Source organism: Meleagris gallopavo, chromosome 10, assembly GCF_905368555.1.
Source record: "Meleagris gallopavo chromosome 10, MGAL_WU_HG_1.1, whole genome shotgun sequence".
Lineage (NCBI taxonomy): Eukaryota > Metazoa > Chordata > Aves > Galliformes > Phasianidae > Meleagris > Meleagris gallopavo.
The window spans coordinates 19,821,094-19,838,345 of NC_139413.1; the positions used below are offsets into that span (position 1 = coordinate 19,821,094).

Below are 17,252 nucleotides of genomic sequence, written 5' to 3' on the forward strand. Positions count from 1 at the left end.
AGAGCACAGCCTGTAGCTGCAAGTCAAGGTGGGTACAGCCCCTGCATCTCCAGCCAGGGGCTGTGGGAAAAGGTTCCCACTTTCTGCCCTCCCAACCCTCAGAGCTGGCCCCTCCTTGGTCAGCCCTGATATCACCTGTTCTGCAGGGGGCTCTGCTACCCATATTGGCTGCTCAGTGTCAGCCACCCGAGGGAGAAAAGATGCACCTAAGAGAAATGATCTCCTGCTCCTACTGTCTTCCCTCCCCGGGTCCCCAAGAAAGGGCACAGCAGGACACGGACACAGGAATATAAATCTCATTAAAATCTAGGATACTTTAGAAGTCTACACCGGGAGAGACACTGACACAGGCAGCGCTACCCAGGGACGCGCGCGTTATTGCTAACAATTAGAGGTGAACAGTAGCGTCGTGACACATGGGGCAGGGCATGGGCACCATGCAGGAAACCGTGCCTCTCCGCCACACCTGACGGGGGAGCTCGGGTCGGGGCCACGGGAGCTGGAACATCCTTGCCGGGGCTCAGCGCCCTGCTGCCCCTCACCGTATCCCCACCATGCTGCACCCCTGTGCAAGTCTCAGGGCACAGGGAGCACGGTGCTGGCTGGCAGGGGAGCGGCTGGGGTGGGAAGGGTCCCATCCTCTCCCAAACCGAGAGCTACAGCACGTTGACTGTAGTTGGAAGACAGATTGAAAATCACCTGGCCTTCCCAGCGCATCCTGCTCCACTAATACTGGTTGGGGACAAAGCATACCCAAAAGATGGCTCGGAGCGAGTAGGCTGGCTCAGCCCTCCACACCTCCCCTGGTACCTCTTGCTAGCAGCAGCTGAGGGCCAATCCACCCTGCTCCCCCTTAGCACCATGGAAGGTCCCCAACACGCGCGAGGCAGCGGGGCCACCAGGCACCCACGCTGCCCATGGCTGCACCCAGCTTTGCTGGGACACCCGCAGCCCCCAGCATGGGGTGTGCTGCATCGATGGGGTCGTGCGCACCGTGTGTGTGCACAATGCACAGTGTGCCTCCTGCACAGCTGCAGGTACTGAGTGTGCGTGCCCATGTGCGTGGGGTATGCGCTCACCCACACGCACGCGTGCCTAAGTGCTTGTACCGTGTGCTGCTGGTGCAGGCAGTGTGCTCGCCCCATTCCCCCCTGTGCTCCATGCACTGCTGGGGGTCCCTGCCACATCACCCCCTGCCACCATGGCCCTGTGGGACCAAGCCCAGGAGATTCGTGTCCTGTCCCAGGCATGATGCCCCCACAGTGTCCCCACTCCCACCTGGTGCCCTCTCCACCTGCGTGGCCTTGAGGGTGCCGGTCCCCTGCAAAGTGCCTCTGGCTCCCGGCCTTCCCAGGGCTGTGCCCTCTCCTCTCTTGTCCCAGCATCGCACATGAAGGTTACCGTAAACATGGGGGTTAACGAACGCCACGGAGGGGAGGGGGTTAACCGGAGAGGAGGTCGGGGGTCTCGGGGACGGTCGCTGAGAGCCCCCCGCCATCCGATGTGGCCTGGAGCCAGGCTCCGCCAGCGGAAGGTGCGAAAGTGTCACCGCGCGGGAGGGGTTAGAGGGGGTGCGGGGATGGTGGGGGGTCACAGTCTGGAGTCCTGGCTGTGAGCAGAGCCGTTGCTGCCCTGAGCAGGGGACGCAGCCGCGGCCTCGTTCCGTGCTTTCTCCGGGTGCAGGGGCTGCACCTCCAGGTGGGACTCGGTGGAGGGGCTGAATGCCGGGGCGTAGCGCCCACTGCGGTGCTCTGCCAGCGCCGGGCCCCAGTCCTTGCTTGCCTTGGTTGCGTTTTTCAAGCGCTGGAGAGAAACGGAGATTGTGGGGGACAAGGTCAGCATCACCATCGCACCCTGCCCCAGCTACCCCAGCAGCCTCCCATCCCATGGGTGCTGCCTGCACACAGTGGGGTGCTGAAAGCTGCAGGGTAAGGGACAGTCCCCAGGTGGGACATGGGGACTGGTCTCAGTCACCCACCTCCAATAGCGTGTCCCCCTCGGAGTGGCACACTTTGTAGATGGCATATATGGGGATGCAGATGACGGAGGAGAGTGCCATGAGGAAACCGATGCTGATGGCCCAAGTAGGGTAAACGTACTCGTTGTAGGAGATGGGTCGGTACTGGATCACTGTGAAGACCAGGATGAACTGGGGAGGGACAGGCAGGATCAGCTGGTGGGGAGAAGCCAGCCCTGCTCTGTGCCCCCCACACCTGTGCCCCACCTCCCACCTCCCACAGCCCCATGCCCCCTGGTCGCGATGCTCACAAAGATGATGGCAGGGGAGATGAAGCGCCAGCAGATCTGGAAGAAGAGTGGTGGTGGGAAGCCTAGCATCATCTCGATGTCCTTAAAGTAGTTGCGGTGCCCTGTGGGGACAGGCGGCTGTCAGCCCCCATGGTGGAACTCTCATGCCTGGCACACCTCAAGCCGCTGGCACGCAGAAAACCACTAACTGGGCAGTCATGGGAAACCTACCGTAGATGTACATGATGGCAACACACATGATGCAAGAGATGACAACCAGGGAGAAGCTGGCAGCATAATTGTCCATCAACAGCAGCCAGTAGATGCCCGCCTGTGAGAGGGATGCGTTGGAGTGGCACCTCCATGGCAACACCCTGCCCGGGTGCCACCACAGTTGGCATGGCAACAGCAAGCCCTGGGTGTCACCACCACCATGGGCTGTCATGGGAACAAGGCAATCAATCACCAATATCATCATTATGGCAATGGCCAGTTGCTACAGGCGGCACAAGGACAAGCCAGGCAACACTGACAACACTGTAAGCTCTGGTGTGGCACTGGTGCCATCATGGTCACACAGCAACACCAGGCCACAAGCACCAAAAGCAGCGGTTATGGCAGTGGTGCCACTTTGGTTCACTGTGTCAACACGGTAAGGTCACCATGGCAGTGGCATGGGCCCTACTGGCACCCAAAAACACCCTACCTGTGTGGTGAGTGGGATGCCCAGCAGGAAGCCTGCCACAGCTACCCCCAGTGTCACAAAGGTCTTCCTGCGGATGATCCACTCATTGCCCACCTCATCCACAATGGCCGTGACCAGCGTCTCCAGTAGGCAGAACTGTGTGTGGGCAGAAAGGACAGCACGTCAGCTGGGAACCACCACCCCACCCCCAGCACATCACACTGGCCCCATATCACGTCACTCCATCCCCACTGCGTCACCCTGGCCCCATCACGTCACTCCAGTCCCACCATGTCACCTTCACCCCACCACCCTATGCTCTACCTGTGTGCCCAGCCCCAGGAGGATGAGCATGAAGAAGAAGAGGATGGACCAGAGTGGAGAGATAGGCAGTAGGGTGAGGGCCTCAGGATAGGCGATGAAGGCCAAGCCGGGGCCGTGGTCGGCCACCTTGGAGATGTCCACGCCCAGGTGGTTGGCCATGAAGCCCAGGATGGAGAAGATGACAAAGCCGGCATAGACGCTGGTGGCGCAGTTAGTGATGCTGATGATGATGCTGTCCCTGTTGGAAGAGATGGGTCAGGGCCAACGGTGGGGCTGGGGAGCAGCAGAGAGCCTGGTGGCACTCACCGGTAGCAGTTGTTGTGGAATTTGTTGTAGGAAGCCATGGTGATGAGCCCACCCCAGGCGCAGCCCAGCGAGTAGAAGATCTGCGAGGCTGCGTCACCCCACACCTGCACCCAAGGAAAAGGTCAGCACCACGTCACAGACCCCTCACCCCCACTGTCCCCCGTCCCTGCTCACCTTGGCATCGAGGATCTTGTCCCACTGTGGGGTCAGGTAGTACATGATGCCAGTGAGGGCCCCTTCCAGCGTGATGCCGCGCACAAAGAGGATGGTGAGCACCACATACGGGAAAGTGGCCGTGAAGTACACCACCTGTGGGGAGGGATCTCAGTGGGTGGGGCCATGGAACAAAGGATGGGGCTCTAGGCCAGGGGTTGGTGGAGCTATGGAAGGAGTGCCCATGACCACATGGGAAAAGCTTTGCCCAGAAGGGGCATGGCCATATTTGCAATGGGAGACACGTTCCCAATAGGGAAGAGCTGCAACCAAAGGATCGTGGCCAAGCACATAGGGGTTTGGCCATGTCCACATGGGGGCGTGGTCATGCCCAGAAGGAGGCATGGCCTAGAGGGGGAGCAGGTGATACCTTCCCCGAGGACTTGACGCCTTTGATGAGGCAGAGGAAGACGACGACCCATGAGACGCCAAGGCAGCCCAGGAGGGGCAGCCGCACCTCGCCCAGGTTCCCGATGTCATCTGAGAGGTTGAGCACGTACCTCCTGCAAGGTGGGACAGCGGGTTCAGCACTGCTCTACTGCTACTGCCCCCCGCCCGCTTCCTCTCTAGTACCTCCAGTACTCCTTGCTGGGGCTGGTGCGCTTCTGGGTGGCGTTGAAGAGGCGGGTGAGGTTGACAGCAGCATGGCTGGAGAGGTTCCCATCCAACACCCCCACACAGTCGGGCGTGTTCCAAGCGTTGCTGCAGTACGTCCAGGGCAGCACACGCGTCATGGACACAAAGAAGTAGTAGAAGGCAATACAGATCACCACGTTGTAGTAGATCCCGATGTATGTGGACACCACCATCATCCCGTAGCCCACGCCTGGGAACAGCACCGGGGAGGGGTGAGCGGCACGGCGCGGGCAGCACGGGCAGTCGCGGCTGGGGGCGGGCGGCAATAGGGTGAGGAACATGCAGGATGCAGGGTTTTCCTTAGGGCGTATAGGGTGTAGTGCTCTCAAGGCTGCAGGCAACCTCTTGGAGTCTGTAGAGCTGGGGGCTGAAACAGCCATGGTAACTTGAGGGCTGCAGGAACCTGGTGGCAGTGCCATGCTACAACGGGGAAATGCACCATGAATTGAGCACACCGTGGTGGACCAAGTGCCTCTACGGGGATGGCACGTGGCAGCCACGTGTGGCGTGTGCAGGGACGTGTGTGTAATGCTGCAGAGAATGGTAGCGCTGGGCAGGGGCGTTCCTCGTGTGCAAGGTGTGCAGGGAGTGCCAGGAAGGCTGTGTGTGCAGGCGGTGCAGCATGTCCTGGGGGTTGCACACGGGACTTGTGCGATGTGAACAGCGTGTGTAAATGTGCACAGGCAATGCCGTGCAAGGCACAGAGGGCTGCAAAAGCTGCAGGTGCCTATGCGGGGCTGTATAGCGTGCTGGAGCCGTGTGCAGGGTACACACTGGTGGGGACAGGCAGCCCCTTACCTTTGAACATGGGGCTGACCCTCCAGACGCCGAGGCAGCCCTGGCTGGCGAATTGCCCAAAAGAGAGCTCCATGAAGAAGAGAGGGATGCCGCAGAACACCAGCATGATGAAGTAGGGGAACATGAAGGCACCTGGCAGGCACGAACCGCAATGTGAGCAGGCAGCACCCTGCACCCCCCAGCATGGCTCAGCAGCCCCAGCCCTCTTGGGCCCTCCAAAACCCATCCCCCCATAACACCCACCTCCCCCATTGCGGTAGCAGAGGTACGGGAAACGCCAGACGTTGCCCAGCCCCACGGCGTAGCCCACACTGGTCAGCACGAACTCGATCTGGTTGCCCCAGTTGCCACGTTTGATGCTCTTGTCCTGCTTACTGCGCTCCCCGGGCACGGCGCCGTTCTGCGGAGAGATGCCATGCGGAGCCTCAGCTGGGGGAGGCACCCTTATTGGCCCCATTGGAGGGGTGACGGTCGCCGAGTGGGGCTGGGTGGTCCCCTGCATCCTGCCCCATCCCTCCCCAGCGTAGGCTGCCCTGTGCCGGCCCCCCCCTACCACTCATGCACGGTGCCAAGGAGCGGGGGGGCAGCCCCCCTGCCCCACGCCAGCCCCGATGAATAGCTCTCCCCGGAGCCCGGCTGCAGGGAAGGAAGAGCCTGCAAGTCATACAAAGCAGGCTCGGGCGCCTGAGTACAAAGGGACCTCTGTTCCAGTTCCCCCACCCCTCGCGCCTGACAAGAGGGGCCCCGCTGGGTGGCCACTGCCCATGGCCAGGGGGGACCAGCAGACCCCCTGGGCTGTGCCACGAGGCAGGAGCCCTAGGATTGGAGTGGGGTGCAGTGATGGCAACACGCGGGGGCTACCCCCACCCCAGGAAAGGTGTTCAGGAGCAGTTACCATCCTATGCAGGATGGACAGCCTCTGGACCCACTGCTCCTTACCATAGGGAGCTGGGAGGGGGGGGAAGGCACAACGATGGGGTCCAAGAATGGGAGCTTTGTGCAGGCTGCGACAATGCCAGCTCACACCGGGGACAATGACAACAAAGGAAACAACAAAGGAAATGGGTGCCATCACACCCAGTGGAGATGGCACCCATGGCCCTGGGCTCACACCAACATCCTAGGCTGGGGGCAGACGATGCTTCTGAAGACCTCTATGCACCCCCAAGTCCTCCCACCTCACCTAAAAAGGGACAGTGGGCCCATGGGATGGGAGCAGCGCAGGGTGCCGGATTCTGCAGACCCCCCCCGTGCCCCCTGCCATCTCCAAGCAGGGCCACAAATGGAGCCGTCGCTTTGGATCTGCTCACGCCGGCGGGGCGCGGGCAGCAGGCGCAGTGCACCAAACCGTGTCATTCGATTAGGGCCGGCGCAGGCGGGACGTGATGCCCGGCGACTCCGGCACCGCGCTGCCAAACAAAGCCATCTGCTGCGAGCGGGGCCTGCACGCGCCGGGGGCGGCGGGGGGGCTGCATGTGCAGGAGGGCCATGGGGGTGATTTGGGGTCGGGCTGTAGGGGCGATATGCTGGCTGCGTATATCAGAGTGCCCGTGCCCATGGTACCCCTCAGATGTCCCCGCATCGCCCATTGGCACTGGGTGAGAGGACCTGGGCTGCCCCAGGGTGGGGCTTCTCTCATTGGGTCCTGGGGGTCCCCAAGCGTGGGGTGGCACTGTCCCCATGCTTGGGTGTATTCGAGCAGGTTGATCCCGTTGGGAAACTCTGACAATACTGCCAAGATGCCTGCCACTAACAAACCTTGCTCAGCTTAATGAACAGCACAGCTGGCAGAGGGGGGCAGTACTCCAGCCTAAATGGGAACAGGTTTGGGGGGGGGTGCTGCACAACCCCAGTACAGCTAAGTGACCAAAGGGGACCTTAGCCCCATGCAAAAGCTGGAAGGTCCGTCCACTCTACTTCCTCTGCTTGGGTGATCCTCACCTGCTGCCCCCCATGGGGCACCCCAATCTTAAGGCACCTGGCACCAGTGCACTGAGAGCGTTGGTCCTCTGGCACCCCACTCTGCAGCACACGGCTTCGGCATGCGTGTCCCCAATAAGATGACAGCCACACGTGTGTCCGTGCATGCACACGTGTGCACACGCATGCATGCTCACCCATCAGCCCACTACAAGCCCCCCCCAGTCTGGGAAGGTCATCCCGTCCTTTACACTCATTAACTGCCCAGCTGCATGGCATAAAGGGGGGACCCAAATGCCTGGGAGATGAGCCTCCTCCCGACTTCACACTGTAGGTTTGGAACCCTACGTGGGGTAAGGATGCAGGATTCTACTCCCACTCCCCACATTTTCTATGGATTTGCAACCCCAAGTGCATGCACGGAGGGGACCCCAAGCATTTGGGGTGCACCCTTTTTCCCGGGGACACATGGCGAAAGCATTCCTGGGTCCCACAGCACGGGCACCATCCATCACGGTGCCTGGCACTGCAGGCTTTTTCATGCTAAGCAGTGCTGCCGCGCACAATGGCAGCTTGGCCGGGGTGCCCGGATGCCCCCCACTTCCCAAAGGGGCCATCCCTTCCCCCTGATTTATGGCTGGGAAACCGATGGTTGTAGGGGGTTCCTTCCGGCAGTGGGGATCACATGGGAAGGGGGTGTCCCTGTGGGGCAATGAGTGGAGGCAGAGCACCTGGGGACTTCACTGTGTGCAGTGTGGTTTCCCCCAATTTATTAAATCGTCTCCATGGGGGTATGCCAGTCCATCAGAAGCACTTATCAAATGCCTTATCAACCCCACCTGGATCGGGGTGGGGAGTGGGGGCAGTTCGTATCTAGGTCCCCTCATTGGGTGCCAAGGCTGCTTTAATGCCAAGCAGGGTGTCAGTCACCCCCCTGATGTCGTTTGTCTGACATCACTGCCAGGCTGTGTGGGGCTGGAACTGCCAGAAGGTACACATAGCTCTTGCTCACAGCAGCCATAGCAGCCGTCCTAAGGTTTCCCTTGGGATAAGCAGGGCAGCCCCTGCCTGGGGAAGGGTATCCAGGGATGGGGTGACTCAGAAAAGGGTCCCAGGAGCAGAGGGATGGAGCCAATGAGAAAGAGATGTTCTTGGTGCCCTCACCCACCAGCTGGGACTCCTGCGTGCTGTGGGAAGAGGAGCACCCTATAATTACCCCAGGTACCCGGGCCCCGCTCTCACCTCCCCACTGACCTGCTGGCAGGAACGGGGGGTCCTCACCTGCCCTTGGCTGTCACCTGGGGGGCCAGGCAGGCCGGCTCCATGCGACCCTGTCTTCATCAGCACTCCTGGCTCCTACACAGCAGCAGCTGCTTGCCTGCGTCCCCCTGCCCGCTGCCTCCAGCGCTTGGCATCACATCTCGCTTGGCCCCTTTGCCCATGAGCCATGTCCCCGCCAGTCAGGGGGGGCAGGAAGGGGAGGCACAGCGTGCAGCTCACATCCTGCTTAATGAGGCCTCATTAGTGGGGTCCAGCTGTTTGCAGCAGGCACGCTCCAGCAGGCAGAGCTGCCCTCCCTGCGGGATTCATCCTGCCCACGCAGCCCCTGGCTCCTTCCCACACCGCAGCACTGGCCACGTCCCCTCGCTGTCCCTCATGTGCTGGCTTGTTCCCATGCTCCCAGCCCCACACAGATGTTCCTGCCCCATTTCCATCACAGGGATGCCATTCAGCCTTGCATCCTGACCCCACATGTGTGGGAACACCTGGGACCTGGCACAGCCCAACATGGGGACGGGGCACTGGGACAAGCCTGCCCGGTGGCACAGCCCCAGCCTGGTCCCACGCCACCTCATCCAGACGTCATCCAACATCATGGGGTCTCTGCAGCCATCGTCACAAGGTCACTGCCCTGCGGGGGGACCATCTGTCTGGCAAGAGGGCTGCACCACGAGCCCCCCTATCACCTAGGCACCCCAGAGCCCCACTGTTCAACCCTCAGCCCCACAATGCTCGGGGTGGCCGGGACCCTCAGCAGGGTGCCACATCTCGTGGGGAGCCCCACAGCGATGCCCAGGGCATCCCAGCTGGTCACAACCCCGCGCCACGGCTGGGGAGCACAGCCAAGGCGGCAGCAAGGCGTGATGGTGTGCTGAAGGCAGGGGGACGGGCGGGCTCTTTCAGAAGACCATCTGCGGTCTGGGCAGCGGCAGCTGTGGGCGCACACGTGAAGGGCACACGTGTGCGGGGCGGGCGCTCTGCTCCCCGCACTGCATCCTGTGCTTGTCCCCATCCCCATCCTGCTTGGGATGCTCCCAGGCCATGGGACACCCCCTGGTGCCAGCCCTGGTGGCAGGGACAAAGCGACTCTGCCAAGCCCTCCTCATGCAGCTGAGCGTTCCCTGCAAGGTGCCCACAAGAGCAACCCTGTCTCTGCTCCAATGCCACGTGCAGGCCAGCTTTGTGCCATCACACACGTCCTTCTCTGGTCACAGTGTCCCCCTCATTCCACAAAGCATTCCTCAGTCAGTTGTCACCAACACGTTCCCATGCTGAGCCTCAGGCATGTCATGGCATGTCATGACAAAAGCAGATACCTGGTGGTACCTGCAGCCCTGTGCCAGCAATGCCAAGCATTGTACCAGCTGATGGGAGCATCGGGGTCCTCCTGAGCCCATAGCTCCCGGTCACCTCAACCCCAAGCCAGGTACCAAGGGCAAGGACAGCTCCTGGGGCCCAACCAGGTGCCACCATCCCTTAGCCGGGCACCCCGCATTGGAGCTGCCTTCCTCCGGCCCCATTCTCATGGCACGGACACGATTCTCCTGGGGCGCTCAGGCAGAAAAATCCCCCGCCAGCCCCCCCACCGCTGCCCCTTGTTATTCCGGGAAGGGCTCCCGCAGCCAAGAGCCACTTCCGTGGCTCCACACGCTGCTGGCCCCCCTGCTTGAGACTGGCGGCACTGCGCTGCTGGGGGTGTCTGGGATGGGCAGGGCCCCTTCAGCTCCATAACCCCAAGGAGCACGGTGCCCCCCAAATGTGGGATGGGAGATGGCAGGAGCCCACCTGAGCCGCGTGCTCCCACCCCCAGCCCAAATGCTGCCTGGCCATGCCAGCAAAGCTGCACTGCAAGTCAGGAGCCACTGGCACGGCTGGAGCCCAAACAAAGTGCTCCAGCAAGAACAAAACAAAATGTCCTTAAAGGACAGCGGGGAGAGGCTGTCACCCCCCTTGTTCGGCCACACAGGGACTGAACCAGCTGCTAGAGCTGCCCTGCATCCTATTGCCTGTTGAGAACCCACCACCCAACAGCATGGCATTCCCGCTGTACCAGGACTGCCAAGTAAACACAGACCCCAACCCACAGGTGGTGAAACTGAGGCACTGCTGCACATCCTGCAACAGGGGCATGGAGAGCTTCAGCCACCTCTGTTACCCTGTCCCCCAACCAGGGTGGGCACCCTGAACCCCATCATGCACACTCCAGCCCCGGAGGCTGTGAATGGTAGCACAACAGCAGGATTGTGCCGTGGGACCCTGTCCAGTCACGGGAGTTGCACCTGCTGGCAGGGATTAGAGGGCAGAGCCGGGGCAGTGCTTTGCCAGGCTGTTTGCACAGCGCTGGATGCAGGCCAAGGAGATTAGTTCCCTTCCCCAATGACCCAGAAAGCTCCGCAGCCAAGGTCCTGTCCTGTAGCACCTCATCCCAGGGCACTCACAGCTGGTCCAGCGCAGGGATGCTCTGGCAGCAGGGATGCTCCCATGCTCCCTGTTATCTTCCCAGTGCTGCACTCTGCATCTGTCCAGCTAGGGATGCCCCTTGCTCCACAAACAGGGGAATAGTGCGTGTGGGACAAGGCTGCCAGCACAGCGTGTGCCATGCCCTGCAGTCACCCCTCTGTCCCCAGCACACCCTGGCCCTGAGGTGAGCTGGGCAAAGACTTCCCAGCAGCGAGTCAAAGATTGATCGGGAGCAGGTGGGTGCTCCTGGTGCCAGGTTCACCCTGCTGTGTCACTGGGGCTACTCCAGCGTGGGCAAGGGACATAACAGTGGCACAGATGCATGGGACTTGTGGCAAATGTCACCCACGTGCACGGACACCAATGCAGCACAACAAGGAACAGCAGAGCCCTGACCGAGCTTCATGATGTCTTCTGCACCTCCCTGTTTCTAGCTGTGGCACAGCAGGAGGAGAACTGGGGTCCTGCTGAGAGGCCACACTGGGACAAACAGCACGGAGCCGCTGGAAGTGCCTGCTGGAGCACGCCGCTCCCCTGGCTCCTGGCTTCCCAGGGAAGTGCTGGCTGTGGGCCCTCTGGCTGGAGCGTGCAGCTATTTCGGGAAGCCCCCTGGGAAGGGGAGGGCTCTGCGATCATGTTGGCACCGCAGCTCGATTCTCATCTATTGGGGAAAAGGCAGAAGCTCAGCCCAGTGTACGCTCACCTGCCAGATGCAGGATGCTCGGGGCAGCAGAGCTCCAGTTCCCTGTCCTCATAACCAGGCAGAGAAAAGCAGTGATGGGCATGGGGCCACTGCACCGCACGCATCTGCACCCGGACACCAGAGCTGTGCACGGGGCTGAGGACGGAGGATCGGCGCCTGGCTAGACCTGGCTCTGCCTACATCCTATCTCACCGTGCACACTGCCACGCAGGAAGACCAGCAGGGAGGATGCTCAGGGTAACAGTCCCACTCCCTGCCACTGTAGGACCATGTGCCTGGCACAACGCGCTGCGGGTGCTCTTTGCTGGACTCAAAGCACGCACAGCTTTCCCGCCTTCATGCAGAGAGCTGGGGCGGCTGATAAAGCAGCAGAACGCCTGAGCTGGGCGATAGCATCTCCAGGCACAGTGGGACACCACACCCGGAGCCTTGTGAGCAGCGAGCGACCGACCCCCAGCAGCTGCTCCAAGGAGCACCCTCGGCACCAAACTCCGTAGGAGCCCTGTTGTCCCACTCCCTCATTCTGGGTCCGTCACAGGGGCTCCTGGTCCCCGCATCGCAGCACTCACCAGCAGCCCCTCGCTGCACTTCTCGGCCATCCCTGGAGGCTGGAGCGCAATGCCAGCTGCCCGCTGAGGGGTCCCCGTCTCTCCGTCACGCTGGCACTCGCACGCTTCAATCCACTGTCAGAGGAAGCTGGGTAGAGGAGGGGAGAGAAAGCAAGAAGGACGTGACTGGTGGGGTGGGCACTTCCCCGCCCCAGGCCCCCCCCTCCATCCAGAAAGCTATGTGCCAGGAGGGGCTGCCCCATACCTGACTGCAGGGTAGGCAGGAGCGGGGCTGGGATCCCTCCTCGCTCCCACCCCTCCAGACTCTCCAAAACCCCCAGCACCACCACGATCGCAGCTTCCAGGTCTTTCCCAAGAAGCGGTTTAAAGATTACCCGCTGGGACAGACGACCTTGTGGGCAGCTGGCAGTTGGGTAGGCGTTGGGGGCCCCGCACGCTGTCCCCCAGCGAGAGCCAGAGCCGAAGTGGCTGCAGTGGGTGGCAGCACCAGGACTGGGTGCTGAGCGGGGCCAGCACGGGGCTCAGCTGCCGCGGAGAACACAGATGGGAACCGATTGCCTTCTGCCCCGGTGCGTCGCGGGCACGTGCGGCACAGGGGGGCTGAGCTGTGGGCTCTGCCAGGACCAGGTGCTGCTGCAGCGGGCGTGGGAGGGGGCTGCGGCCCCACAGACATTGCTTCCGTCCCATTCTTGGGGTGCTGAGGCTGGGGGGCACCTCAAACAGACCACCCCAGGTCACTTATCCATGCAACAGTGCCGATCTGTGCAAATCTCACATTAGCACTCTGTGCCCTTGCTGTCTGGGAAAGGACTCTCAGTCTAGGGGTCCCTGATGGGGGATGAGTGCCCCATACTGCTGTGGGTCTACAGCAATCAGCTGAGGGGCACGAAGCCCTGAAGCCATTGAGAGAGAGTGTGGATGTCAGAGATAAAGGGCAGGAGGCCAGGAGACGTGGGGCAAGCCCCCAGCCCCAGCTGCAGCCCCTCAGGCACAAGCAGGCTGCAGCTCACAGATACCACTGCCAAACCCCTCCCAGGGTGGACAGCATTTCCCTGGGGGGACAAAATACTGTCACTGTATGAGGAGGGCAAGCCCTGCTCCCTGTGTGCCATGGGAATCTGTCAGAAGCGGGGGGCCAGTGGATAGATCTCCTCCTCACCGTGCACGTATCACCACAAGCCAAAGGCTGCCCACCCTGCAGCCCTGAATGCACCCCAGGAACCCGTCACCTGCCTGTCACCAGAAAGGGCCCATGGGAAGGGCTGCCACTCCCCCAGGGGTCTGCCAGGCCCCGATAAGGCTGGGCTGTGTGTCTGTGCAGATGCTGCGGTTTGCCGCCGAGCACCTCGCTAGGCAGGCCGGCAGGGATGCAGGTCTCAGGGATGCTAACGCGCAGCATCCTCTGGGCACAGGGTGACCCAGGATGCTGTGACAGCCCGGAGCGCCCGTATCCCGAAACGGGATGGTGTCACACGGGGTCACATCGTGTCACCGCAGAACCCGGGTCACTCTCCCACGGGATGTGGCACCCGGGGGACCCAGCACGGCCGCTGCCACCTGCGAAGCCCTTTCCAACAGCAGCATCCCCATCGTCGCCGGGACCCAACGGCGGAGTACAGAGGCCGGCTCGCCCCGCACCCCTCATCGAGCCCCGGCCGCGATGCGATGCGCCCGGTGCGGCACGGCGGCGGCGGAGGGGGGGCCCGGTTACATCAGCCGCCACGTGGTGGCTGCTCCGCCGTTCCGCCGCCCCGCCCCGGCACATGCCCGTGGAAAATTACCGCCAGCCCCCCGGCCCCGCCACCGGGCCGGGCAGCCCCGCTCCCCGCCGCCCCCCCTCCAGTCCCCGGGCACCGCGCCGGACGGCCCCGCGCCGCCCCTGCTCCGGGAGAGCAACAGATGCGGGACCGCCCCGCATCCCGCTGCCGCTATCCCGACGCCGGGGCCGCTCCCGGTACCGATCAGGGTGCCCCCACCCCGCTCGGCCCCTCCGCCTCCCCCGGCCCCACCGCTTCCCCCGGCCCGACCGCCGCCCCCGGCCCCGCAACCCCCGGAGTGCCGCGCTGGCGCAACCCCGCGTTCCCATCGCGGATCTCCCGCTGCCACCGGGCCGAACCGAGCAACCGATGCCGGAGGTGCGCGCCCTTACCGTGCCCATGCCGCCGCCCGGCCCCTCCCGCTGCACCGGGTGGGCCCACGGAGGCGCCGCCCCACCGCGCCCGGTCCGCAGCCGGTACCGATACCGGTGAACGCCGGGCCCAGTGCCCAGTGCCACCGCCGGTGCTGCCGAGTTAATGAAAGTTTGGAGGTCGGTGGGGGCTGGCACCGCCTCTCGCCCCCGCCGCCGCGCTCCGCCTCCCGGCGCCTCCGCGCTCCCCAGCGGTTTGCTCCGGTACCGGCACCGGGGGCAGCGGGGGCACCGGGCACGCATAAACACGAGTGCACGCCCATGCACAACAATGCACATACATGTAGAAGCATGCACACGCATGCACATGCAGCCCACAGGCTTGTGGGCCCCACGCAGGCTCACACATGCAAACGTGGGCATGTGTGGGCCACACAAGCGCAGGCACCCTCAGATGGGGCATGCACACACATGCGTCTGTTCACACCCAGCAGCAGCACAGCACAGCACGGCACACAGGGAATGCTGCACACAGTGTGCACATGCATGGATCCCATACTGCCAGGGCACGGCACAATGATGGCACCTGGGAATGGCTGTGGGAGCCGGCGGGGATGTGTGCAAGCAACGTGACTGTGGTACAGATGTGTGTGTGCACATACGTGTATACATGTGTCCCCTTTGTGAGTGTCCATGCATATGTCCATGCAGCAATTGTGCGTGCACATCTGTACATGTGTACTTATGTGTGCATGCGTGTACATGCATCTAGATGCATGCATACTTAAGTGTGCTTCTGCAAACCTCTGTGCCTGTATGTGTGAATACACACACGAATATATATATGTGTGCAGAAGCACATGAGTGTGCACGCATGTATCTACTGACAAATCTCTCCATGTGCATGGGTGCACATGTGTGTGCAGCCAGCACTCGCCCCCGCAGCCCAGGCTCGCCAGATGTTTCCAGTAAGGCATGACGGGTGTGCCTGGGGCCGTCCCTTGCCCGGCCCCTCACAGAGGCCTCCCCTTCCCTTCCCTCCCCTCCTTGACAGCTCCACTTATGCTGGGATGGGTGTCTGCATCCCAGCACCCTGCCCTTCACCCTGGATCCCACTCGGCTTGCAGGGCCCCATGGAAACCCCCTTGGAAACCCAAAGCCGTTGCCGTAAGCCACAGCTGCACCACCCCCACATCCCCATATCCCCACATTCCCACTTCCCCACGTCCCCATGTCCCTGCTGGGGAGCATCCCTTACCTGACCCTGCACCAATCTGTGCTATCCCTGCAGGTTTCTTCCTGCTTAAGGAAATCCCCAGCATGGGATGGGGCAGAGGCAGGGCAGCAATGGGGTGTGAGAGGTGGAGGGGGTTGCAGTATGTCTAGTGTCTACCCAGTGCCCTGCACCCACATGCTGCTGGGGGCTGCAAGGATGGGAGACGGCGCGTCACTTCGTCAGTGCTTTCGTTTTGCAAGTGCAGCAGAGCCGGACCCACAGCACCCATAGCAGGAAGGGGAAGGCGGCAGTGAAACCAACGGGTGCTCAGGTCCTCCCACACCCTCACAGCACCTGCGCATGGCTGCTCCACACCAGACACCGTGGAGCCTGCAGGCAGCCTCTCTCCTGGCTGCAATAGGCTTCAAATGCAGCATCTCACATCTGGCATACCATGTCCCATGTGCTGCATCCCACATTTGGCATCCCACATCCCAAATGCAGCATCCTGTGCCTGTCATCCTGTCTGAAGCAAGACCAGGCTGCAGTTCCCACCCCTGTCCAGTGGTGTGCAGGATGGGTGCAAGCCCTGGCCCCTGCTCACATCCTCTTTGCTCATTACTCTCCACCAGACAGGAATTGTCCTCCAAACCCCACTTCTTCCAGGCTCCCACTCCCTCCCACCTTTGCTATCCATCCTCTGGTCTGACCGGTGGTGGTGGGAGTGACTCCTCTCCTCTCCTCTCCTCTCCTCTCCTCTCCTCTCCTCTCCTCTCCTCTCCTCTCCTCTCCTCTCCTCTCCTCTCCTCTCCTCTCCTCTCCTCTCCTCTCCTCTCCTCTCCTCTCCTCTCCTCTCCTCTCCTCTCCTCTCCTCTCCTCTCCTGTCCCTCTGCTCTGCCCTCCCCTCCCCTTCTCTCCCCTCCCCTCCCCTTCTCTCCTTTCCTCTCCTCCATCTCCATGGGTGCTGTTTCCTGGGGAACTGTGGGTGAATGCGGGCAGACATCCAGAGGGGTGAAAGGTGTGGAGGAAATACCAGTTCCTGCACCTATCAGCAGGCTGGGCTGGCCGAGAGTACAGCAGCTGTTGGAGATTTCCATCAGACCAGGCCTGCGGCACAGGGCTACAGAGATCCCCTAGTGCTTGGAGCCAGGGTGTATCTGGGAGCTTCTGCTTGAGTTTTTGGGTGCCACACATGCAGTGGGACAGAGCACAGCCCCTGCGTGCTCAGCACAGAGATGGGCTGTGCATAATTGGGGCTGCATCCCAGCACACTCCCCCAGCACTGCCATGATGGACCATCACCATTTCTTTTCAACCAAGCCTTGGAAGAGGCTCCAGCTGCCCAGGCTGCGGGGCTGGTGATCACACTCTGTCATCCTGGTCCCCCCAGCTCCCTGGTGGACCTTGAGAAGGGACTGGGCAGTCAAGGAATGCACTCTGTCATTGGGATGGGAGACCCCCCCCTAGCCCACAGGGTGTGCAGACCCCATACAAAGCTGCGACGGCAGCTGACACAGCTCTGCAACTGGATGCATCCTCTCTGATGATGACACATCCTGCTCAGCATCATCAGGAAGGACTCAGCTAGAGGGACAGGGGAAGCCCCAGGGAAGACCCTCCTCCTCATTTCTTTCTTCTCATCTTTTATTTCTGCCCTACATATCCTCCTCATCCTGCCCAGCACATGGAAAAGATGCACTGGTTTGTGACAGCATGGTCCCACGGCTCCAGCAATGGGATCCGAGCTGCCAGAGAGCACCTGAACC

The 17,252-nt window shown here is 62.0% G+C and overlaps 1 protein-coding gene across 2 annotated transcripts; it reads right to left on the reverse strand.

The window, feature by feature from the left end:
* Positions 1-282: 282 nt before the first annotated feature.
* SLC6A9 (solute carrier family 6 member 9) lies at positions 283-15,706 on the reverse strand. 2 transcript variants are annotated; one of them, XM_085231242.1, is made up of 14 exons: positions 15,529-15,706; positions 12,143-12,269; positions 5,453-5,609; positions 5,210-5,341; positions 4,349-4,601; positions 4,146-4,278; positions 3,737-3,871; positions 3,563-3,666; positions 3,257-3,494; positions 2,954-3,088; positions 2,479-2,578; positions 2,269-2,369; positions 1,979-2,149; positions 283-1,803 (listed from the first exon to the last, which is right to left on the reverse strand). In XM_085231242.1, the coding sequence occupies exons 2-14, from the start codon at positions 12,170-12,172 to the stop codon at positions 1,591-1,593; spliced, it is 1,902 nt and encodes a 633-aa protein (XP_085087368.1). In that variant the 5' UTR covers positions 12,173-12,269; positions 15,529-15,706; the 3' UTR covers positions 283-1,590. The 2 variants fall into 2 exon arrangements, with proteins under 2 accessions (XP_085087368.1, XP_085087367.1); XM_085231241.1 differs by lacking the exon at positions 15,529-15,706 and adding an exon at positions 14,292-14,562.
* Positions 15,707-17,252: the final 1,546 nt, after the last annotated feature.

Bases quoted from the DNA above. Each gene is read 5' to 3' on its own strand.
- SLC6A9 (XM_085231242.1), bottom strand. From the start codon at position 12,172: ATGGCCGAGAAGTGCAGCGAGGGGCTGCTG. The intron at 2,579-2,953 runs GTAGGGTGTTTT...TCCCTCTCACAG, and splicing joins GCATCCCACTCACCACACAG to GCGGGCATCTACTGGCTGCT. The intron at 2,150-2,268 runs GTGAGCATCGCG...GTCCCTCCCCAG, and splicing joins TCTCCCCTGCCATCATCTTT to TTCATCCTGGTCTTCACAGT.